At 36.9% G+C, this 23,849-nt stretch overlaps 1 protein-coding gene across 10 annotated transcripts in view; it reads left to right on the top strand.

Annotated features, from left to right (window-relative positions):
* The window catches only part of HEPACAM2 (HEPACAM family member 2), a 54,004-nt gene extending 37,167 nt beyond the window's left edge, over nucleotides 1–16,837 (top strand). For 5 of the 10 annotated variants that reach the window (XM_007195763.2, XM_007195762.2, XM_057550562.1 and 2 more), the window contains exons 5-10: nucleotides 8,291–8,416; nucleotides 8,506–8,530; nucleotides 8,623–8,660; nucleotides 10,040–10,113; nucleotides 13,121–13,230; nucleotides 16,075–16,837. In XM_007195763.2, the coding sequence (XP_007195825.1) occupies nucleotides 8,291–8,416; nucleotides 8,506–8,530; nucleotides 8,623–8,660; nucleotides 10,040–10,113; nucleotides 13,121–13,230; nucleotides 16,075–16,090 (389 nt within the window). In that variant the 3' untranslated portion in view covers nucleotides 16,091–16,837. Of the gene's footprint in view, nucleotides 1–8,290; nucleotides 8,417–8,505; nucleotides 8,531–8,622; nucleotides 8,661–10,039; nucleotides 10,170–13,120; nucleotides 13,235–16,074 lie in introns of those variants that run through there. The other 5 variants (XM_028162286.2, XM_007195767.1, XM_007195764.2 and 2 more) reach the window with 4 other exon arrangements.
* Nucleotides 16,838–23,849: the final 7,012 nt, after the last annotated feature.

Raw genomic sequence — 23,849 nt, 5'->3', positions numbered from 1 at the left:
AGGGCCCGTTACATAGAGAGAGTCAGTACGTGTTTTTTTAATATATAAAGCAAGAATATAATCCTTGGAATTCTTAGGCCAAATTTTGCAGTACTTGGCCTTTGGACCATGTGCATCAAAATCACCTGGGGAGGTCTAATAATGTATTTTCATTAAGATACCTCAGACCTAGCAGATGAGGACCTGGCAGCTAGGATCTTGGATCTGATTATTTAGCAAGCACAAGTGTGACACCCACTTGTTTGAGGTGTTTTTTTTTTTTCTCCATAGCCTTTTGAATTTAATTTAAAACTCTTAACGAGCCGTTGAGAATGATAAGACTATTAAAAATCTACAGATTGATAAATATATGGTAGGTGGGGCCTTCCCAAGACTCCTTGAAGTTGAGGGTATTCATATTTGCAAAATCATTTGAGTACATTAGAATTTACATACTGGCATGGTGAGATTTTGTTTTTTATCATATGAAGAAAATACCACACTCTCTAGAAGAGTGGTATCCAGTGGAACTTTCTGCAATGAAGGAAATGTTTGATGTCTGCTCTATCTAGTATGGTAGTCCCTAGCCTCATTTGACTTTTGAGCACTTAAAATATGGTTATGCCACTGAGGAACTGAAGCTTTTATTTCATTTTATCTCTATTAACTTTAATTTAAATGTAAATAGCCACATATGTCTAGTGGCTACCATACTGGATGATGCAGCTCTAGAATTTTTACCTGAATTATGCTTCACTTGGGCAGTAGTTAATAACATATTTCCCTTATAGGTCCCAAAAGCATGTATGTGTTCAGGGTTATATAAATCAGGCACTCATTCATTCATTATTTAACACCTATTATGGGCCAAATACTAGGGTAAGCATTGAAAGTGCCATTTTAAAAAAATAATTCCTGCTAACAAGATGCTTGCAACTTAATATGGATGGCAGGCATGTATGTAAACAGCTAGCATTCTTTGCTTTCTATTTTACTAAATTTTTAATATGATTTAATGAGCTTTTTACCTCAGTGGTTAACTGAAACATAATTTTGAAACACACCATAATTAAATACATAAAATAATTTTGTGGCAATCTGGATGTTATCATAGACTTGTTCCTCATGCTCACTGCAAGTGAAAACATGGCTATAATATGTAGGTGCATACTGCGGTGAAGCCTTTCTTACTACCTAAACTTTCTCCATTAATATTTAGCCAAGATATTGTCATAGTATCAGAAGCCCCCAATATTTGATTAAGATCTTATTACCAAGGTCCAAAGACAGCTACAATCTTAATATCAAATAGTTACCTTTTGTAAAATCTAAAAAACCTGTTTGACCGGTACAAAGACCAGACATTTGTTATTATTGTAAATAAGAAGAGCAGGTGCTTATTTTTCAGAAGGATTCAATGTTGTCAATATTCATAATCTCCTTGTGGCTTTTAAAGCTGTTTTCCAATCCCCAAATGTCCACAGATCTTAAACAGCAGCAAATGGCAAAGAAAATGAGTAGTATTGATGTGTTTTAAGTATTTGATTTTTTTTTTAAAGCTTTCCAAATGAATTAATCTCTGCAATGCAGATTAAGGGTACACCAAGCTACAGTGAAAAAAATGGACATCTCTTGTAACTATCAATTGAGCACTTACTGACCATCCACTTTGATGAGCTACCTATATTAATATCTGTGGAAAATTTGAAATAATTCAGAGGGATAAGATACCTGCCTCTGAGATATTTTCAAAACCAAGTTGTGTTTGGCATAACCAGAGTCCAGTTATAAGAAATAGATGAACATTTGTTTTTAATGAGGCAAAGAATGTGGCCAATCAAAAAGTCTCAGCAATAAGAAGTGGGAGGCAAAGGAAAAAGGAGTCAAAGATGACTCCAGGGTCACAAATATGGAAAGAAAATAACAAAGTCTGGAAATAATCAAAAGTTTTACTAGGGACTTTCAGCTGGGGAGAGGAAGACTGGAGAATGTGACAATTAGCTCTCTGTTTCCCTGCCTGTGTAAGACTAGACCAGATGGTGCCTTCCACCTCTGTGGGCTATGATTCACATCTAATTTGAGATATCAGTTGACCTTTCTGTATCTTAGTAGAGATATCCTAAAGAAAACAGGGGAAATAGGCAAATTCACACAGCTACTTGGTAATAAAATAGTATCTAAATTCAAAACCCTTTTTTTAACCACTGTATAAACTGTCTCCCTGGATGTTCTTGACTGAGAATATCAATATCTAAAAGATATGTCACATGTATACAAGATATGTCACATATATGTACAAGATAGTGTGTATTTTCTTATCATCTTAACTAACTTCATGCTATATACAAAGATACTCTGGTTTGTCCAGACATGTGTATACTTTCATACTAGTGAGAAATTATGAAATATCTGTAACTAAAAGTAACAGCTAGCATATAAGTTTCAAGGAAAGAATAGCAATTAAAGTAATAAATTAGCATTCATATTTTGGAAAAAGAATGATTTTATTACTTTAATTAAAGACTTCCTTGAATGCAAGTGTCCCTACTTTAAAATTTAACTGAGCCTAAATCACTATTGTGACCTGCAATATGTATAAAATGAAAATGTTTATGATCAGAATGCAAATGTTCACATTCAATGAAAACATTCCACTGTATACATTATTAGAGTTCTCAAGAGCCACATGGCCATAGTTTGAGATTTAGCTATAGTAGAAATATTTTTGTACATGATCCTGCAAAATCTACAATTTTTTCATATCTATTTCTATTGCACATCTTTTCATAAAGAAGAGAATGGGAAAATGACACTACTCCTAGGCAGAAAGATAAATTTACTGATTTCTTCTAACTACCTAGAAATTTCTCTGGTTAAGATCTCCAGGAGGTGTATTTCACTTTGGACCATGGGATATAACAACTGAGATAAGCTACAGCCCTGACATCCAGACCCTGAAACGTTAGGTGACATCCCATGAGCATCTAGCATAGAACCACGGTGTCTGTCAGGTGGGGCCGTAGTAGAGTGTGGAAATAGCATGGCCCCCCAGTAGGGCACCTTCATTTCCATAGGGACATGAATCAGCGGCTGTAATCAGCTAACAGATTGGATGGGAGAGATCTCAGGACTCCATTCTGATCCTGAAATAGACACGCTGACTCTAGCATACGGCTATCCTGTTTTAGGTGCAGTCTCTCAAGCAGCAGGGTTGCAATGGATACCACACCTCTTGCCTATATTTGCACTTAATATGTTATTTCATTTTATTTGTTTGTCAAAGGAGGGGGAAAATAGCATTTGCACTAGGGCTTTGGTAAATGAGTCAGTCATGTTTAAATAATGGGGAGAGTGGCATGCTATGTGCTAAAGAGTACAAAACTCTCTGAAAGGAGGAAGAATGGGGCTCCTGCAAGTATCCAGAACTGCACTTGGGATCCCTATACATTCTTTGTGGCAATAGGGTTAGAATTTCCCTGTTGACTTATTTTCAAGTTGGGTTCTGGAAATCCATCTCTCTAAAACACACTTGCCTAGAACTGAGACCACGGCAGCTGTGCCCCTTGATTTGATCCCGGAGATATCTGGCATTTTTATTTTGTGAATTTCAAATGCTGGACCTGGTAAATCTTGTGTGTTCTGGTAGAAAGAAGCAGTGTTGAGCATAGAGAGCCAGGATGCTCTAGAAGAGAAGGGGGCCCAACAGGGAAGATCATTTGTTCTGAGAAAAGGACTATCTCTATTCTTCATTCTCCAGGGAAAGGACACTTGGCCTTTGCCATAGCCAAGGTTTTAAGCTGACAGGTGCTGGTCACCTCAGGGTGGTTCTCTGATGGAGGGCTAACAGAGGCCAAGGGAGAGAGAGGAAAGAGGGCAATAAGGAAGGAGTCTGAAGAAATAAGGAAATAATGGTAAAGGGAATGAGTTGGATCCTCTGTAGGACAGAATGTACAAATTCAGTCATTTTAGGAAACAAAATAAAAGGGACAAAAAGGTAAAAATGGAGAGGGGAGGAGATGTATCTTATATAGTGTGAGACATCTAGTCATTGTATGTTAAACCTATTACAAGGCATCAGAATCATGGAAGTGCCTGGCAAAGAGCTGATGTATGCCATAGTGTAACTTCAGCATTAGAATGAGAAATACTCTGAAATAACACTTATTAGCATATTTTCAAGTTTAAGGGGGAAAAAAACAGCTGACACTACACTAAAATATTTTTCACTGTAAAGTTCATTGTTGAAACTGGACTAGAATAATTAGCATTGAATTTTTTAGAGACTAAGGGATATTGAATTTTAGTGAAGGCAGTCTGGCTATCAAGAAATGAGTCAGAGCACATCAAATCTGGTGTTAGAAAAGGTTGGAGGAAAAACTGAATATATTGGGGGCTACCTGCCAATTATGAAAACCATTCTTGGGCTTCCCTGGTGACACAGTGGTTAGGAATCCGCCTGCCAATGCAGGGGACACAGGTTCTATCCCTGGTCCGGGAAGATCCCACGTGCTGCGGAGCAACAAGCCCATGCACCACAACTACTGAGCCTGCACTCTAGAGCCCGTGAACTACAACTACTGAGCCTGCGCTCTAGATCCCACGAGCCACAACTACTGAGCCCACATGCTACAACTACTGAAGCCCTCGCACCTGGAGCCCGTGCTCCACAACAAGAGAAGCCACCGCAATGAGAAGCCCGTGCACCGCAATGAAGAGTAGCCCCCGCTCGCCGCAACTAGAGAAAGCCTGCGCACAGCAACGAAGACCCAATGCAGCCAAAAGTAAATAAAAATAAATAAATTTATTTAAAAAAAGAAAAAAAAGCCTGTGGAAAAACCATTCTTTGACCATGAATCAACAGCAAACAATTAAATTTGCAGTCAGGGAAAAAACTATGTTCCAGTCCCAGTTCTAGGACTTACTGACTGTGGCCAATATTTTCATTTCTCTGAAACTATTTCTTTATCTGTACCTAAAAATGACACTTTAAATTTCTTTATTATTTTCATTATTACTGATATGACATATCTGTACCAAATAAATGGGAAACAAATGTACATTTGGTTTTATATACATATAATGCACATACATACATTTAATTGTGCATATCTGAAAATTGTGTAGTTTTGATTTTAGTATTGGATCTAAAATAAAGAAATAAGAGAATTCTCTTGATAAAAGTGGTGCCCAAATCATAGGCTGTGTCTTAAATCATGCCATTTTATTATTTAGCATTTCTTAACAATTTTTTCTTCTTTATTACTTTGCTTTTGTATCACTGCTGATGTCTCAAGAGACCATTCTGTTTGCCTTTATCTTATTGACAACCACAGCAGAGTATGGGTCCTTCTGAATTTATACTTTAGAAGCATGCGCCTATATATATGGTCATTTTTTTTAAAAATCTCAACAAATTTCAAAAGATTTATATCAAGCAGAGTATGCATTCTAAATAGAGTGGAATTCAACTAAAAAAATCAAGAAAGAAAACTCCCAGGTATAAGGAAATTAAACAATATGCTTCTAAATAATCTCTAGGATAAATAAGAAATCGCAATGAATATTATAAAATATTTTGAACTTAATAATAATGAAAATACTTTTCAAAACTCAGGGGATGTTGTTCAGTTAATAAGATTGTCCACATATATGAAAGTGATGGATAAATTGTTGATTGTTACACTTAAGAGAGTGATGGAGATGATAATACAGATTAAATTTAAAAGTGCATTGTTTCTGTAACCATTACATTACATATGGTGAAAAAAAATTGAGTTCTCCCAGTATTCAAAATCTATTTTCCAATTTAGCAAAGAAGTCATTCACATCACTGTTAAATGAAATTCCAACGAATGTCATTGTTGTTTCACTTTCATCTTAGTAAATATCAGCCAACATTCATGTTGAAGCTACACTTGTTCATCTATGATGTAAGCTATCTCTTTGCTGAATTGGATAGTAACCAAGCATTTATTTGAAGTCTAATTGCTTCAAAGCATGATTGAATCTCACCCACAGGTTGAAAATACAAGAGTTCAGCAAAAATCAACAAAAGCATTCCATGAGAAGCAATTAGATATATGGAATTAACAATAAAGAGTACTGCATATTTTATTATTAATTCTAAATTAGGCTACACATCCTTCATATCAGTAAAATTTATAACTTTTGTATGTATATATGTGCATATAATTCTTTTTGATACTCAGTTACTAGCATACCATTGGGTATAGTGTCCTATTTACATAAACTTCATGTAAAACTCTTTGGCTGCCTCAAATCATATAATATCTGAGCAACAAAAGAACTTAAAAACCAATCATTCTAGCCTCCTCATTTTACTACTTGGAAAATCCAGACCCTTAGAGTCAAGTGGCTCATTCAAAGCTGCCCAGCTCTTGAGAGAGAACAAACCTGTGAAGTAGGAGCACAGTATCTGAAGAAAGGCTAAGACCTCACACAGAGATCACCCAAATGCTAAAGTAGCTACAAACTAGAAGCTCAGCATTCTAACGGTGGGAGAATATAACTTTTCCTACAAATTATTAACCAAGAGAAAAGGAGGAAAAATAATATTTCTAAATAAGTTTTGTGATGTTCTGGTCTAGATCAGAACCAATAAATTGCCATTCTAGTCCATTTTATACTACCTTGCATTTATTTCTTCCACCCAAAGCTAAAAGGAGTTTAACTTAAAATCTGTTTAAAAGCAATAAATATTACACAGCTATTGTAATCCCATAAAAAGAACATTTTAAGGACACAATTCTCTGAACGCATATCAGAAATTTATAAATATACCATCTGAGATGGTAAAGATTTTTGGTGATGAAAAGCAACCTGCTTAAACTCTTAAGGACTTAAAGGGAATACAAGAACAGCATTACGTGGGAAAATTAGAGGAGATATCATGATTTCCATGACTTTTTAACTGGAGTTTAACATATATGATCTACACTACATTATGAAAAGATTCTGGGAAGATTAAAAAGTGAAAACGTTGTAGGTAGAAAAGCTGAGAGAGTACATATAGGTCCACAATGAAAGAAGGGAAAGATTAAGGTTTCATCCTTATCTTGGCTGCTGGAGACCTCAGTAGAGGCTTCGTGGTGGAAGACAACAGGGTGCCAGCTGGATATTTATTGCAGAGTTGAGTCCGCACCATGTTCTTCACCACACCCAGATGCTCCAAGCTGTTCTCCACCATGGCAGAAGGGAAGTGACATCCCATAACTTTCACTCCCACATTAAACTGGACAGAGACAGGCAACTGCCACCATTCATTTCCACATCAGTGTCTGATTCACATGATAACATGGAAGACATCTGTTACTTGCTTTTGTTGGAGGCCACACAACTTTCCACTTCATAGATTAACTGTCTGACTAAGCATGTTATAGTCTGGAACTGGTGTTAACATTGCCATACTTAGTAAGTTTTGTCAAAACAGCATCAAAGTGAGGCAGCACAAAGTGTCAAGAGTCTGGGGGCACATCTGGACGCTGCCACTTACTATCTGAGTGACCTCAGGCAAGCCCCACATTCCCATCTCTAAGTGGGGATAATAATAATAATATTACCTCCCTAATAACATTGTTGTGAACATTCCATGGGTTAATACGTATCATGTGCTCTTATAACAGAGTCTGATGTATTATAAGCACTCAGCAAGTGTTAGCTTTTAGCGCTATATTTTATATAGGAATATTAACAAAAGGAATGACTTGCAAAACAGTGAATTGTAGTCAAAGGTGGGACTTTAAATGTCTTATTGACAATCACACACGCATTCTATTTTAGGGATTAAAATTTCTTTATTGGTCAAAAATTAGTAATTATTTGAAATGAACACCTCCCCTCTCGCACCTTTAACCACATACCACTGCCCTAGAAAATCCACATACCTGAACAATGTTAAAAGAGTGAGATGGAAAGAGAGATAGAGAAAAACCTAGCATCTGGGGATGTTTTATACAATGAGATCCAACAGATCCAAGCTAAATGCTGGTGAACACTATTGAAAAGTATGACATGAGCTATTTGCTACATCTACTACAACATATTGATATTATCCTGGGCAGCTCACCACATTTCCAATCACAAATATCCTTAGAGAGTTTAGTATGTATTCTAAAATAAGTGCCTGCCTTCTGTTCAGTCTCACTCAGACTTCTCTCTCTCTCTCTCTCTCTCTCTCTCTCTCTACATATATGTATATATACATTTTCAGTACTGTACCGTTTAGGATTTATTTATTTAGGATCAATTTATTATTGATCTTTAATAAAAATATATTTGTCTTTTTATTTAGGAATAGAGAAACTTGCACAAAAAGGGAAATCATTGTCCCCTTTAGCAAGTATAACTGGAATATCACTCTTTTTGATTATATCCATGTGTCTTCTCCTCCTATGGAAAAAATATCAACCCTACAAAGGTAAGTTAAAATTAGAAAAAAAATTTTTGGAATGATTTTATATGTGTACTAAAGTGTATCTTACTGTGTTTTTTCTTTTTTGGTTTTAGTTATAAAGCAAAAGCTAGAAGGCAGGTAATGCATATGTTTCTATGAAAATAATTTTTCTCTTGAATGCTTTTTCCTCAATGATTAAGACTGACGGAAACACCAATTTGTCTTTTCAGGCCAGAAACCGAATACAGGAAAGCTCAAATGTTTTCAGGTAATGGCTGGGCTGAGAGGGGCTGTTATCAATATTAATGTATATTAATATATATTGTTGATATTAATTATATATATATAAAATGTGCTATTGACATAACAGAATTCACATGAGATAATACACTTCCTTCCCAGGATGACTGCCCTCACTTCACAAAGTTCTATCCCTTGTATTAGTTTTATGTAAGTCACACAGGTCTGTAAGATAAGCCTGAAAGGCACTTTCAACTCCATTTCACAGGCAAGAGAACTAAGGCTCAGAGAGACTGTCACTTGCCCGCCATCACTGAGTTCTGCTGAATCCTGTTCCATTGATCCTCTTATTATTTTGAAAATGCCCAAGGGTTCTCTCAGTGTGTCAGTTCCTAAAGCAGATACAGTGCTGGCAGCTCCTTCCCAGGGAGAAGAGGAAAGGGAGGTCCCACAGGTTTGCTGCTTCTCTGTCCCCAGCGGTGCCCCTCACTTCTGACTCCCTACTGAGTTGTTATAAGTTAACAGTGGGGCTTTTGCTCAGGCCTTGGAGTCAGAGGAGCTGGATTTCTATCCCATCTGTGCCACTTTCCCCCAGTGTCACTTAGGGAAAATTAATTATTTTTCCTGACCTCAACTCATCTATACAGTAGAGATCATAACTTCCCCTCAGGGTTGCTCTGAGAATTAAATCCAGTAATGTAGGTGGAGTGCCTAATACAATGCCTGGATGCTCAGTAAACATGGGTCTTCTTCCTTTTGTCTAGTTCTTTCTCACAAATGATAAACTGTCGGAGTTCAGAAAGGCCCCAGAGACCATCTGGTTCCTCCCAACCACCCCATTCCTGTCATTTTACTGATGATAGTTTAGGTGACATTGCACTTGTTTTCTGTTTTGTATGTATGGGCAGCAATAGTTGCTTATTTATTCTTATTAGTCCTGGTGGACTCTGTTAGATCTAGCAGAGTACAGTAGATATTATGGGTGGATTAAGAGCTGCTGTGATTGACAGATTGAAGCCTTGGTGTTTATAAGTCTCTGGTAACTGAGAGTTACAAAGGACAAGGCTGCCCACATGTGTTTATATAATGTATATATATATATATATATATATATATATATTATATATAATATATATTAACAGTGTATTAATATATAATACACTGTTTCCACATCAGACTTTAAGAATAATTGTCCCAATTCAGGTTCAATTCTGAGCTTCAACAGGAGTGATTTCCAGTACTATTTAGTGGCAGCATGACTATAGGGAATTAAGAAATGTTAAATTGGTTTTATACACATACCACTTGAAGCAAACCATGAAGATAAGTTTTATAAATGTTTTTTAAGAAATAGCAATAGCAATTTGAGGCATTTGGTTTGTAAGTAGTGTTTGTTTTCCATTTCAGGCCACGAAGATGCTCTGGATGACTTTGGAATATATGAATTTGTTGCTTTTCCAGATGCTTCTGGTGTTCCCAGGGTTGGTTTTCCTAGTGGCTGATTAGCCCAGAAGTAGCATTCTGCTTCACCAGAGGTGTAAGCAGCATTCATTTAAGCATGTGGGCAGTGTGGTCAAATGGCTGCATTACCCTCAGCAGTGTTTACTCACTCTGTAATGAATGACCTTGCCGGATCTGGGGAGCTAAAGCATCTTTCTCAGCCTCTATCAATAAAGCTAACACAAATAAGGAAGTTACACGAATTCATAAACATTCTTTACCTGGTAGGCTCAGTGAAGAGAGAATTAACTAGGTTGAAGGTCAAGAGAAGTGAATAAATAGGGTACCAAGAGACCCTGGTTTAAATAATTCTGCCTCATTTTGATGACTGCAGCCTGTCACTTTACTGACTCTCTCTGTTGCTCAGTTTCCCCTTTATTTCCTCCTCATATCTCATGAGGACATTGCAAAGACAATTGATTATACCCTTGAAGGTACCTTATGCTCTTCAGAAGAAAGGTACCATATAAACCCAAAGTATGCAGGTACATATCTTTATTTTTTCCTAAAGGTGCATGAGATGTGAGAGCGGGAACTTTTATACAGTTGAAGCCATTTTTTTCAGTCCACAGAGACAAGGTTTTTTAAGCGATCAGTTTTGTTTAACAGGCAAGCAGAATGTTTCTCTGAGCTAATCAGCTCATTAACATTTTTACAGATTTATGTACAACCGATCTTTCCTCTGTTTCCTTATTCCCCTATGATAGTTCACTTAAGGAAGGGGCCAGAAACGGACTACTTGCCTCTGGGCATTTTCATTTCCTTTTTAAAAGAAAACTATCAATATTTGTTGTTAGGGATTGGTTACCTCACTTGTTCAGAGAATTCTATATAAGATTCTAAGGTTCACGCAGTAAGTTACCTGGCCACAGGCTTTAGTTCTCAAATGCCACGTGAGTAATGGAGGGGGATTGATTGGATTTCATCCTCCTATGGGTGAGTCGCAGCACCAGTGCCCACATCATCACAGATGAAGAGAAAAACTGCATTGCAAAAGCTTTGCAATGTCCTATTCAGTCTCAGGCAGGATTGGCTCACCCTTCACTTCTACAACCAAAAAGACAAAAATAAATATTTGGTGGATCAGTTATTTCAGACAACTCCTCACCATGGCAGAAAGCACCCCTCTCAGGTGTGGCTTTTAAATGGGAAAGCAGGAAACTGAAGAGCTAATAAGACTTAAAAGTGAATTTTGAAGTCAGTTTTTATTCCTAGGAATGCATTGGAAAGGAGTGAGATCTATGTAGGAAACTTTCAATTTAGCCTTGCAGTTAATCAGTACTCAGTTTCAAGATTTTATTGAGAGGACCCCTATTTGCTCAAAATGCTACAGTTCTAAAGAACCTGAGGCAGAGAAATGAGTGCTTGATTACGTATCAGAAGCCCTGCTTATATCTGTCGTAAGTAAAATAACTCGACTTGGAACTATGCCCATCTTCAATGCTGAAAACTCCTGAGGAATCAGCTGAGGTCCTTCACTGGCGGTTCCAGGTGCTTTGGGAAGAAGTGAGAAACCAACACCAACAACCCAAGGAGCAGAAGGACCCGGACATGAGTAGGAGGATCTGTGTGAGAAGCAGCCAGAATGGCAGTTATGTGTGAAGATTAACAGCTAAATGCAACAGTTTTGAGAAGAAAAGGAATAATAATAACATTACCAAGATCTCAAGATTGAAGTTAAGAAGGGAAATAAATTGATTACTAACTTTTTGAGTTTTTAAAAATCAGAATCATCTTTTAGCTTGTCATGATACGTATACAGATGAGCACTCCTCCTCTCTCTACTTAACTGTACATTTCATTGCCCATTTAGCACTTCTTTTGGGGAATTGGACAGAAAGCAATGGCATGAAATGAACAAATTTATTACTTGCTAACAGGTCTAATATCAGGTTAGTTGAGTAAGTTAGTCATTATCTATAGATTGCTTTTATCATAGCCCCTGAACACCTCTATACCAAAGAAAATCAAGAGTTGATCTTAAGTAAAAACTCTAAACCAAAATCCCCTTGACACAAAAATGATAGGATGAATCACCTATTCAGTCCTAGGATAAATAGCCTAGGACTGCCATGAGAGCTTTAACAAGTAGAATAGAAACAGGCAGTTTCCAGAAAAATCTAAAGCTAAGATATTCCAAAGTAACCTAGCAGGTCAAATGAGATAAAGAACTCTTCAGATGATTCATCAAGGGCAGAGTCCTCTAGGTGGATCTGTATAAATATAAAGGACTGAAAGTGGCCAGAAGTACGATGAAAATAGAACAAGTTTGGGATGAGGAGGGGAACCAGACTTTAGCTAAGTAATTGGAAAACAGTGTTTACAAGAATAACAGTATCAAATATAAGGAATAGGAGTTAATGAAACATGAATAACAGTTTCAATAAAATACATGTTGATTTTAACCAGACAGACATACACTGCTATACTTTCCACATTCATCCAAGCCTTACTTTTTAGAGCCCATTACTGCATTCAAACCAAAACATCTTTTGTGTGTTCTGCATTTCTTGGTACTGTCTTTACTAACTTGCAATGTGATGAAGGCTTCTGGCTGTAAGTTATTCTTTTTTTCTAAACCACCCTTGCACACATGATTGGCGATTAGTGTCAAAAAGGTAAGACTGAGATGTAATATAAAGGATAGTAATATATGCTCTTTGATTCTAAGCTATCCTGGTATCTTCTCTTTTGCTATTTTTTTCTACTGTATTTCCTTTACAGTACTGCCAGCTTTTTTCTTAAATGGAGAAAAAAAGTGATAGTTTGTCCAGCTATTCCTCTTCTGACCTCATAGCTATGCCACTGCACAAACTACCATAGGGTAAGTGCAGGGAACTGTAGCAAGGAGGAAATGGGTATTGAAGGGAAGTTAAATAGTTCTGATTTTCTAATCTTCACCTCTTCCAGTTGTTTTCAACTATGCAACGTAGTGGGAATACTATTTACTAGTCTGCCAATTTTTTTTTAACGTGCCACATTTTCTAGATGCCAACGAGATCTGTTCCAGCCTCTGATGGTGTACCAGGGCAAGATTTACACAGTACAATTTACGAAGTTATTCAGCACATCCCTGCCCAACAGCAAGACCATCCAGAGTAAGTATGAACTTGCATTTGATGATTCTACGTTGAAAGGACTCAGCATTCATCCCCAGCTGTCCCCAGAGTTTATTGAAAGGCTCAGAAGAAAAAAATATTAAAACAGGAAATTATAGTTCCTGTACATTTGAACACACTTTCCCACCTGAAAATAGTTTTAATAAATAAAACAGGCTAACACACAAGTATCTTCTGGGGCCATGTACTTGGGCCAGAGGACCAGATGCAGAGCACTAGAATCCAGCATTTCCCCCAGGGAATCCACATCTTGGTAAGAAAGGGGTCTTTAGAAAGTTCTCAAGCCATCTTAGTAATCTTGATGATTTTCCAGTGACTGTGGTGGTTTTAAAGCCAGTGATCTATCACTACAAATAGGACCAGGAGAAAAATGAACCTGCAAAATGTGCCCAACAGTGTCACCATCAAATGCCCACCTCTCACAGATTCAAAGCAGTCTACTCCCAAGTGAATAAAACCACGCGAGGATTGGCCTCACGCCCAGAGAAGTAAAACTTAAGCTGAGGCCAAAGCCAGGAAACTGCTTATCCAGTTAACCTCGGGGCTGACACCAAGCAGTTGCCTTCCCTTCCCATTTGTGGAAAACTAAGCCTACAGCCTTTTGAAATAATGAAATGAACTTCCCTTTTGTGTGGGCTGTAGCTGCCTGCAGGCGTAACTGCCACAAATCATCTTCCATCATTTCTTTATTTGTCATTTATTGACTTTGAAAAGAACATCAATAACCACACACAGGAACTTCCCCTTTGGCAAAAGAAACAGTTCTAGTGAAGTAATTCATGCACACCTCTGGGTAAATACCAAAAAGAACAGCTAGCTGTGGATGAATGCATGGGAAACGGTCTTCCGGGGAGGAGACCCAGTCCTGGGGGTACTATGCAGTCATTTAAAGTCTAAATAAGTGGCGAGAGCACCTCAGAGGACCCCATCAGTGCATTCCTTCTTGTCTCAGGGAGCCTGGAGAAAAGGGAGTCAGGTAAATTAGGAGCAGACTCTGATGGAACTGGGAGCCTCTGGTTTGACAAGAAAAGAAAATTGCTTTATAGCATTATGTTATTAATCTAATAGAACACAATAGTGGAATGTTATTCCATGACAGTTAAAAGAAAAACCTCTAAAATGATATCTAACCCTCTTTACTTTGGAGAATAGAAAATGAAGGGATATTTTTCTTTGTTAAAAATAAGGAATATAAAGAATTTTGAGAGTATGTCTGCTTCCTAATTTTAAGATTGTATCCAATCAAAAATGTTACCCTATTTAAATTCATTTGTTTTTCTATATGTCCTTTTTTCTATGTATCTATTTTTCCAGTTAGCCTGCAAACAAACCAAATGAAAACTTGAGGTTTATCTTTTAAGACTCCTAACAATGAAATAAATGATGATTTTAAACTGTGGAATATGGCAGCTATAATTTCAGAACACCAAATAAACTGATTCGGTGGGTTTTGCATGTGAAAAAAATGATTACTTAAATTAAAAAAAAATCATTCTCTGAAATTAGACTGCTTTTAGACATGAGCAGTGTATTTAGAATTTCTTGGGAGTATAAAATTTGATTTCAGAAATAAACTTTGAAGGTTGAAAATAAAGCAGAAAAGCTCTTTTTCCAGCACATAAAGGACTATTTAACTGCTACTGAGGACATGCTCCTTCCAGGGGCAGTCCATGCAAGAACCCCCTGATACTCCCAGCCCCAGTGCCTTCCCCTCCCCATCTCCATAGCCTCTCTCTTCTCACCTCCTTCTGCCCCATCTTCTGAGGAAGTTGCCCTTTGTGTGTCTTTGTCTGGACTTTACCTCCATCCTGAGATGTCTTCCCTCTCTGAATCTGCCTTCTCTTTTCTTCTCTTTCTCTGTAAGACTGTCTCCCTTCTCTCTAATATCTCTTTAAAATTTTTCCTCCTCTTTCTCTCTTCCAGCTCATCCTAAAGGGGAGCCAACATTTTTACAAGTGTTGTTTTCCTTGAATACAGATGTGTGTTACCTATTCTAAATTTTAAAAACAAACAAGTAGAATATTTTCTCTTTATTTCATTAGAAACTGTTCTGCTCTTGTTTTATTTACAATCAATCCACAAACATCTCCAGGTCATTAACTATGTCCTAGGGACAGAGATTAAATAAGATTCAGTCTTTTAAAGATTTCATAGCTTAGTGGTCTCCTCTTTGCTTATTTTAACTAAAGATCAGTGATCCTCAGTAGAATAAATATTCCTCAATAGAATAAACATTCCCTAAACATTCAGAGACCCTTTTTCTTTCCTATGGTTTTATTCTCTAGGTCCAATTAAATTCAAAGATCAATTTCATGAGTAATGCAGTATTATAGGTGGTTAGTGAATCTCCCCCATTCCCAAAGTAAATGTGCCAGGTCTGGGTGAAGAACTGTAATTTCCTGTTTTCTTTTACCTCTATTTGGCAGTTGGTTCTGAGATAGAAACACAGCCAAAATTTTTTTCCTTTGGCTCTTAGACTATTCTAGCAGTGTTGTTTTCATTACTACATGCATCTATTACCTAACTGAACTGGTGTTTAACAAATTGGTAAGTTGGCCTGTGTTCATATTCTGCTACTCAGCCCAGTTATTTGTTTATTGAACTTATGGCTACATTTATTTAAATACTGTCTGTTGACCTCATTAAATGCTCTTGGCACAGTTTGTTTTGAACTCGACTTGCTCACAGGACATCCAAGTAAGTAAACCTTTTAGTTTCAAAAGGAAATTACCTACAGAATTTAGTGATTGCTTACTCTTTATACTTATTGGTTTGTAAATGTAATTTTCTTAAACTAGTTCAAAACACTAATATTATTTGCAGCTGTGGAAAAGAATAGAAGAATTTAAGGTTCTTCGACCTGTAGACCTGGAAATCTATAGAACATTTTACACGTCTCTTCGCCAGGTGAGCATTCATGGGCAAAGCAATGCATTGAAGTGGAATAATGAAAGCACATTTTGAGGAAAAACAGTGAAAATGTATATTCATCCGGAATCAGTGAAGGAATCAAACCCGATACCTCTTACTCATCACTCCTTTTAATGCAGAATAGAGTCATTTATAAAAATCAGACTGCAGTTTTTCCAGCATACACACAATGCATTGTGCTACAGAGGAGCATGGTGGGGAAAGAGTTCTCAGTGGACAGTCTTTATTGCCCTGACGGAAGGAAGAAAAGGACGGGACTTTCCAATTACTTTTTTTGTATCAAGTTTCCTACAAAGCTCAATTAGTTCTAATCTATATGTTCCATTTCATCAGCATTGACACTATCCTATCTAACCTACAAATGTGGAAACCTTATATTCGTAAAAATTTCAGCAGGCTTTGTTTTATTAAATTCTCATTACTGTTAAGATTGCTATATTTTTTTATGTCATTCCCAAACTTCCTTCTTGCTATTTGTACCACAGAATAATAAAGATGATTGTCACAAAAGCAAGACTGTGCCTTCTAGGTTGTCAATCACCAACGGTGTTTTTGAAAAGACTTGTAAAATGCTGAAGGAAATGACTTAGAGTCTTATTTTTATTTTTGTTGAAAGAAAGATGGATTCAAATAAATTATTCTGCTTTTGCTTTTATATGGCCTTGATTCTTTGTCTTTGAGAGTAAAAATTTTACATAAAATGACATTATAGAATTAGATTTTTTATCCTTATTTCCCAATGTGCATCATAGAGAGCTACTAAAATAAGACCCTTGCACTCACATGACTATTTACTTTCAGGCTTGAATTTTTTACTTTACTGAGTTGTGGATTCTACTTGTATATTGCTGTAGTTTAAAAAATCAGTTAGAAACCAAACAGTAGAATTAAAAAACACCATTTTATAACCCCCAAATTAAATAACTGATTCAGATAACAATGATCATTAGTCAAGACTGCTAGACAAAAGGTACCAGATAAAACTACCAAGGGTTAGGTTGCAGAAACTCTGTGAGGGAAAGGTGATCTGAGACCTAGAGAGAAGCAGGTATACAGAGTGGCACGGGTAACTCTTCAGGGTACAGTGAGGCCCAGGGAGTGGGAATGGAGCAGTCATCTGAGTCTTGTAGATCTTGAAGGTGAAAGATTATGTCAATTTATGTTTACTGACATTGGCTACAGACACTCTGACGTGCCAAGGCCACTCTTTAGAATTTTATTCTGGCTAAATAAAGGTAGAAACAACCTAAATATACAACAATGGGGGATTTAAAAATGACGTTAGTGACATTAGGTCCATACAATGATTCACCTTGCAACTGTTAAAAAAGAAGAAATATGACTATATTTTCTGACTTGAAGCTACGTCTCATGGCCTATTATTTTGTACAGGAGAAAGAAATCAAAAGAATAGCATTTCTTGCAAATCAAAACTACAGTGAAGTATTACCTCACAGTGGTCAGAATGGCCATCATCAAAAAGTCTACAAAAAATAAATGCTGGAGAGGGTGTGGAGAAAAGGAAACCCTCCTACACCGTTGGTGGGAATGTAAATTGGTGCAGCCACTATGAAGAAGTATGGCGGTTCCTTAAAAAACTAAAAATAGTTACCATATGATCCAGCAATCCCACCCTTGGTCCTATATCTGGAGGAAACTCTAATTCTAAGAGATACATGCACCCCAGTGTTCATTGCAGCACTGTCTACAATAGCCATGACAAGGAAGCAACCTAAATGTCCATCAACAGATGAATGGATAATGAAGATGTGGTATATATATACACAATGGAATATTACTCAGCAATAAAAAAGAATGAAATAACACCATTTGCAGCAACATGGATGGACCTAGAGATTATCATATGAAGTGAAGTAAGCCAGACAAAGACAAATATCATATGATATTGCTTATATGTGGAATCTAAAAAAAATGATACAAGTAAACTTATTTACAAAACAGAAACAGACCCACAGGCATAGAAAAGAAACTTATGGTTACCAAAGGAGAAAGGGAGGGGAGGGCTAAATTAGGAGCTTGGGATTAACATATACACACAGCTATATATAAAAGAGATAACCAACAAAGACCTACTGTATAGCACAGGGAACTCTACTCAATATTTTGTAATAACCTATAAGGGAAAAGAATCTGAAAAAGAATATATATATATGTATAACTGAATCACTTTGCTGTACACCTGAAACTAACACAATATTGTAAATCAACTATACTTGAAGAAATAAAATTTTAAAAAATAATAAGAAAGAATAGCATTTTTTAAAAATGTATTTCAAGTGAACCAATATATTTATACTATACCTCCCATATTTTCATAGAAGAACATGGTGAAAGGAAAATTAAGACTAAGTCTTACCCTATCTTGTTTCCTGGTTTTCTTTCTCTACGAACATTATATATTTTTCTGCTGGAAAAGTCCATCAGTTCCACCACAAATATTTTCTTCTACATTTGGTAAAAAAAAAAAAAAAATTTATCTAATTAGAAAAGGAATCCCTGCCCATTGTTAAATATATATATATATACTTGGAAATGCAGAAGGCTAACCATAAGACAATTAAAATCACCTGTAGAGAGTAGATCTGAAATATTCTCATGACCAAAAAAAAAAATGTAATTATATGAGGTGATGGATGTGTTAACTAACCTTATTGTGGTAATTATTTCATGATATATACATGTACCAAATCACCACACCTTAAAGTTATACAATGTTATATGTCAATTATATCTCAATAAATCTGGATAAAAATTTTAAATCACTTGTAATCTCACCTCCCAGAAATAACCTGTTAGCATTTTCCCAGGTTAGTTATGCATACGTTTATTCCTACTCCTTCCAGTTCCAGAAAGGATTTATGGTAGCTCATATAAACGCATAATATAACAAGATAAAATACACCCCCAAAAATAAAGGTGATAAAGAAAACAGGATGAAGGAAAAATGAGAGTTTACAAAGGCAAGGCGAAAGAAGAAATGAGATTAATAACTAGTATGATGAATTTCCCTTCATCTGAGAGTATTGTTTTATACCACTGAGATCATGCGGCATATACAGGAGGATGTCTAAGGAGGGGCCTCTGAACTGAATGCGATTTGTTAGTTGTCAGAGCCAAAGAAAGGGTGAAATCTTATTGCAGGGCTAGGAGAGAGCAGGTCAGCTTTCCCAGTCACCCAGTCACCCCAGGTACATCTGTCTCTCCCTCCTTTCTCAAGTTTAAATCCCCTCCTGGAGACCACGTGTCTTCTTACTTGGAGAGCAGACCCTAACTACAATGAGCTACTGCTGCATCTCTGTGTTCTCTTTTCTAGACCCAACTCTGGGACATTTTATAACATAGACAATCTTAAACAGCCTTTTCTTGAATAGGTAATAATACATTCACATGATTCACAAATCAAAATCCTATAAAAAGTATGCACTAAAATAACTGGTTTTTATTAGTTTTTGGTTTTGGTTTTGGGTTAGGCTATTTCTGTGTATCCCTCCAGACTTTCTTACCACAACCAAGGGAAATACAAACACAAATACTTATTTTTTTCAAACTCACTTTTCAATCACTTGCTATTTCTCTCACTTCTGTGTCTCTCTCACACACACAAAAACACACAGACTCAGTGCATGGTTCCACTCAAAGCAGCAAGGAATTGCGGAAGGGAGACGTGTGACAGGGTCTAGAATCCAATTAACTTTTGCTGTCACTGGTGTGTAACAACACTGGATGACTCACTGCTTTTTTAGTAAATGGGGATGAAAATCTCATAAATTAATCAAGATTTCCAAGGGAAGTGATGAACCAACCCAGATGTTCACCTAATTAACAAATTAATCTTTAAAAACCAGCCTAAAGTTCTTTCCTTATTACTAAACATAATCTTTGCTGTTGTTAAAATTTTTAACTTCATATTACTGCTTCTAACTTGGAATAGATTCATATTCCTCCTGCTTATTATTTTGAAAGAGTATATCCTACTGATAGACTTTTAAGCAAAAATTAAAATACTTATGAATAAAAGTTTTCCTTGTTTTTTTGACATTTGTGAGCTTCCATATTAATAAGACAATTTCAGTTAAAATAAACTGCAAAATACACTCTAAGACGATTTATGTGATCCCTCAGTTTTATAAGATCATGCACCTTATAAGGTTCTGTTTAATAAAATTGAATGATAGCATAGTACATGGCATATAGGTAGCTATTTTACTATGTTATTAAAGATTTAACTTATTCTTAGAAAGTTTTAATTTTCTGCGTCTGTATGCTTCTACTTCTATGCATCCCTGTGAACTTCTCTGTCATTCTTACATATTCCTCTAAAGTTCATGTTCATATACATATGAATGTGTATGTTTTAGTTTCATAAGGCAGTAAGAAAGCAGAGATTCCTTTCTCATGAGTAGACAGAGATCAGACACAGCACTTAGATTTAACACTGGTACTCTCCTTCCTTCTCATCTACCAGGTACACTTTTTACTGGAATTACTGTATTAACCTTAAAGTTTACAAATACTTTTACATCCACTACCCCCACTGATCTTCACAAGAACCTTGTGGGCTAGGACAAGCATGCCTGCTTTACAGATGAAGGAACAAATACTCAGGATATTAAAAGATTGCTCAAGTCCCTTATATAAAATGTACTTGTACATAACCTACACAATTGTCCCCTATACTTTAAATCATCTTTAGATTACTCATAATACCTAACACAATGTAAATGCTATGTAAATAGTTGTAAACACAATGTTAGTGCTATGTAAATAGTTGCCTGCATGGCAAATTCAAGTTTTGCTTTGGGGAACTTTCTAGAATTTTTTTCGGGTGTTTTCAATCTATGGTTGTTGAATCCATGGATGCAGAACCCACAGATATGGAGGGCTGACTATATTTATTTGGTTTTTGTTTGTGTCTGAGAACTTTCTCGTTTGAATATGCTCCTAGGGAAGATGAGAGCTCTATTGCTCACCACACAATGGGGCATAAACTGGCAGATGGTTCCTGCAGCAGAATTCCACTTTAGGTTGTTGGCAGAGGCTTTCTGAAGCTTCAGAGCAGTCAGTTGCTTAAGTTCTACAAAAACCAGTTGTCTGAAGAGGTGGGGACTTCAGAGACCATGCCCCCATGACAGCCAGCTCTTCTGAGTGTCCCATATGGCATCCATCCCATTATATGCACTTTAGAACACAGACAATAAATGGTTTTTGAATTGTAATGAATTGCATTACCTATGCTTTGTATATTTAATGAAGACACCAGGGATAGGAGGCAAATAAATTACTGTTTCCAGTAGTCTTCCAGTCCTTTGAGATTGACCCTCAGGGCACTTGATAACTTTGGGAGCCATTTTTCCTTGCTTCCTGGACTTGGATGCCTGTTTCTTTTCCCAGGTTAGGGAAGTTTTCAGCTACTATCACTTCAAATAAGTTCTCTGCCCCCTTTTCTCTCTCTTCTCCTTCTGGAACTCCTATAATGCTTGATGTTATTCTAGAGGTCTCTTAAACTGTCCTCATTTTTTAAAATTCTTTTTTTTTTTTTTTTTTTTGTTCAACTTGGGTGATTTCCACTATTTATAAGTCTTCCAGTTCACTGATCCACTTCTCTGTATCACCTAATCTACAGTTGATTGCTTTTAGGTTTTGTTTGTTTTTTATTTTTATTTTTTTGTATTCTTCAGCTCGGTTTAGATTTTCTTCATATTTTCTAATTCTGTTAAAATTCTCAGTGTGTTCATCCAGTCTCCTCCCAAGTTCATTGAGCATCTTTATGATCATTACCTTGAACTCTTTGTCGGATAGTTTGCTTATCTCCACTTCTCTCAGTTATTCTTCTGGGGTTTTATTTTGCTTCTTCATTTGGAACATACTCATTTGTCTTCTCATTTTGCCTAATTCTCTGTGTTCATTTATATGTATTAGGTAGTTCAGTTACATTTCCTGATCTTGGAGAAGTGGTCTTTTGTAAGAGACATCCTATGGGGCCCAACAGCACACTCCCCTCTGGTCACCAGAGCTATATGCTCTAGGAGTGCCGTGCCCCCTATGTGGGCTGCATGGGCTCCTCAGTGTGATAGAGACAACTACTGTGGGCATGCTGGGGGCAGGGCTGGTCCCTGGCCCGGTGGTCTGTGAGGTCCTGCCTTGTGCCGTGGCTGTGGGCCCACTGGAGGGCAGGGTAGGCTTTTGGTGCATTTTGCTGTGCAGCCGGGTAGCATGCAGCTACTTTGGGCAGCTGGTGAGTGGGGCAAGTCCCCAGCGCCTATAAGATAGAGGGAGGATTCCAAAATGGTGCTTGCCATTGCAGGTGTCATCACAGTAGAACGAGCTCTCAAAAATGGCTGCTACCGGTGATTCTGTCCCCCACAGGAGTCCTACTTACTTCCTGCCTCTCTGGAAGTTTCTCCAGGATCAACATGTGGATCTGACCCAGGTTACTTTCAAACTACTGCTGCTGTGCTAGGACTCAGAGCATGTGAGATTTTGTGCATGCCCTTTAAGAATGGAGTCTTTGTTTCCTACAGCCCTCAGCTCTCCCGAACATAAGCCCCACTGTTTTTCAAAACCAGACATTCTGGGAGCTCATCTTCCCAGTTCAGGACCCCTGGGATGGGGAGCCCAATGTAGGGCTTGGACCCCCACTCCTTGGGGAGGACCTTTGTGATTGTGATATTCCTCCTGTTGTGGGTCACTTACCTGGGGATGTGAGTCCTGACTATATCCCATCTCTGCCCCTCCTACTCCTCTTGTTGTGACTCCTTCTTTATATCTTTAGTTGTTTAGTTGTGGAAAATAGTTTCTGCCGGTATTCACGTTGTTCTCATAGATAGTTGCTCTGTAAGTAGTTGTAATTTTGGTGTACCTGTGAGAGGAGGTAATTTAGGGTCTTCCTACTCTGCCATCTTGGGGAAGCTCTTGAAATAATTTTAAATAAATAACTATTTTAGTTATTAGGTTATAAATGTAGACATGTTAAATGTTATTTAAAAATACTAGTGTGTATATCCATACAAAACCAAACAGTTTTTTTGCCCAGTCCTGGTTGTCTAATCTGTAATGTGAGAGGGATGACCAAAAAAGCTCTTTAATTTCCTTAAATTCCATGACTTATCATTTTATTAATTACTACAAAATCTATATCTGCTTAGCAGACGTATTGAAAGGTCAAAATTTTTTAACCAAGCTGCTGCCTTTGCTAAAATAACTGAAAGAGGAGCTAGTCACAAAGGGTTTGTTTTCTCATCTAAGAACTCAGCATGGCACCTCACTTGTACTCTTATGATTTTTATGCAGTACTACTTAGCGTAAGCACCAATAAGTAATTACGCACAGTGTACTGTGATGTCAGTGAACTGTCCACAATTTTTCCAGTCATTATTTTTGAATTTTTTTCTTTTTCAAGTTATATGTTTAAAGGAAGGGAAGAAGAAACCAGCCTAAACACCAATCCACAGAGTATCAGTTAAATACTAGTTACATTGAGTTAGGGCACTATGTAACTATTAAAAAGTAAGCGATAATAACATGAGGGAAAATTCTGCACATATTATTAGCTGCAAAACAATATGTCACAGGTCAGTTTTATGGTATGATTCCTTATGTAGATAAAAAATTTTATATAAAGAAAATATTCAGGGCTTCCCTGGTGG

This window comes from Balaenoptera acutorostrata, chromosome 7 (genome assembly GCF_949987535.1).
Source record: "Balaenoptera acutorostrata chromosome 7, mBalAcu1.1, whole genome shotgun sequence".
In the NCBI taxonomy this organism is placed as follows: domain Eukaryota; kingdom Metazoa; phylum Chordata; class Mammalia; order Artiodactyla; family Balaenopteridae; genus Balaenoptera; species Balaenoptera acutorostrata.
The sequence above is the reverse complement of the archived record's forward strand: the minus strand, read 5'-3'. Positions and strand labels throughout refer to the sequence as shown.